We start from the raw sequence: 1,752 nt of genomic DNA, 5'->3' as shown, positions 1-1,752 counted from the left end.
TGTGTGTGTGTGTGTGAGAGAGAGACTGTGTGTTCGGACAGACTATTGGAGCTTCCTTATAACTTCAGAGTGCGGGAGCTGTTTCAGGTTTTTTGCAAAACTTGGTTTTCAGAGAATCATTTGGGACACAGCAGGTCCTTCAGCCCATTGAACATGGACTGCCAGAGGTGCACAACTGATCCCACTTTCCTGTACTGTTGAAAGGGTGTGAGCTTCCCCAGCTCCCCCTCCCCTCCCAGGAAGGACGTTCCAGTTCCCACCCTACTCTGGGTGAGAAAGCCTTTCCCCCTGAAAACCATGTCCCCTTGTGAGTGACCCTAGGACAATTGGGGAACATCTGCTCTCTCTTCCTGACCTTGGTAGTCCCAGCTACCTCAAACAGCAGACAGTGAGTCAGCCCATCAGCATGTACCATTGGAGAGGACCCTCCCAGGGCCATGCACTGCCAGGAAGCTCCCTGGGGCTTCAGCAAGACATTCGCTCATGCTAATCTGTCCGGGAAAGGTACAGGCTCCAGGAAGGTGTTGCTCCCTCTCGGAGTCTCCTCGCAGTCCCACTCTCCCTCAGTCCTTCAGCAGAGCTGGGGACTAGGACACAGACAGACAGACACACAGAGACAGACACAGATAGGCAGACACATACAGACAGAGACACAAGTACTCAAGACAGTCTGATTCGCAGTCCGACTGTAGTTTACAGAACATGGGAAGGGTGTGCTCTGGACAGTCTGATTCTCAGTCCGACTGTAGTTCACAGAACATGGGAAGGGTGTGCTCTGGACAGTCTGATTCTCAGTCCGACTGTAGTTCACAGAACAGGGTCATCGGGCCATTTTGCCTTCCACCCCTCAAAGGGAAGCAGCCGCCTGGGAAGGGCAGACCAAGCCAGGGAACTCCACGGGACAGACACCTCCCGGTCGGGATTGGCCCTCACCCTCGGCATTGCCTCCCCACACTACCCCCCCCCCACCCCTCATTTGCCCACAATGCACAGGGGCAGACACTGAAACAGACGGTCACTGGAACACCTCACGCTGGCAGGCTGCATTATAAAGAACGACTCCTCTTAAACCCGCCCCGACATCGGACTGGGGGCCAAAACCAGGGAACAAAGGCACTGCGTTAAACCAAGGGAACCGCACGGGGCGATGGCGTTGCTTTACCGCCCCGACGCTGCCGGGACGCGCTCCCTGGCGCCTCCACTTGACCGGACGGTATCCCCGAGCCAACGGTGAGCTTGGTTTTAAATTCCCCGCGCGCCCAACGCCCCCCCCCGGCGACTCTCATACGCGAAGGGTCCCCATGTCATTACTTTCTTCGTCACCAGGTTGCCATCTTCGTCGGTGAACTGCTCCTCCCTCACCGATTCTCCCGGAATGTTCTTGGCTTCTTCGCCCTGCGGGTGTCAAGACGGAAGAGAAGTCAGCGCCGGGTGTCGTTGCCCCCCCCACCTATCCCCAAAGACCCCTCGGTCGCCCCACCCTTACGTGGGGGTGGGGGGTTGGAAGGGCAGACGAGTGCCAACCTCCCCACTGCAGACTACCTGTGGGCGCCAACCCCAGCCCCGTGGCGCACGCTCCCCAACCGCTGTCGGCGTTTTACCTCCTCACCCTCCTGCGCCCTCCCCTCCCCTCCCCTCCCCCCACCACCCCAAACCGTTCAAACCTATCCCACTCCACCCTGCACCTTCGCCCTACTCTGTGCCTCTGGGCTTTGACCACCCCCCCCCTTCCCAACCCGGACAGTACAACGT

At 58.4% G+C, this 1,752-nt stretch overlaps 1 protein-coding gene across 4 annotated transcripts in view; it reads right to left on the bottom strand.

Moving 5' to 3' along the window:
* Window positions 1-1,752, bottom strand: part of LOC122543154 (ankyrin-1-like) — a 16,339-nt gene that overhangs the window by 6,335 nt on the left and 8,252 nt on the right. For all 4 annotated transcript variants that reach the window (XM_043681534.1, XM_043681532.1, XM_043681533.1 and 1 more), the window contains one exon: window positions 1,312-1,395. In XM_043681534.1, the coding sequence (XP_043537469.1) occupies window positions 1,312-1,395 (84 nt within the window). The remainder of the gene's footprint in view (window positions 1-1,311; window positions 1,396-1,752) is intronic.

The sequence above is a fragment of the Chiloscyllium plagiosum genome, chromosome 42 (assembly GCF_004010195.1).
Source record: "Chiloscyllium plagiosum isolate BGI_BamShark_2017 chromosome 42, ASM401019v2, whole genome shotgun sequence".
Classification (NCBI taxonomy): Eukaryota; Metazoa; Chordata; class Chondrichthyes; order Orectolobiformes; family Hemiscylliidae; genus Chiloscyllium; species Chiloscyllium plagiosum.
The sequence above is the reverse complement of the archived record's forward strand: the minus strand, read 5'-3'. Positions and strand labels throughout refer to the sequence as shown.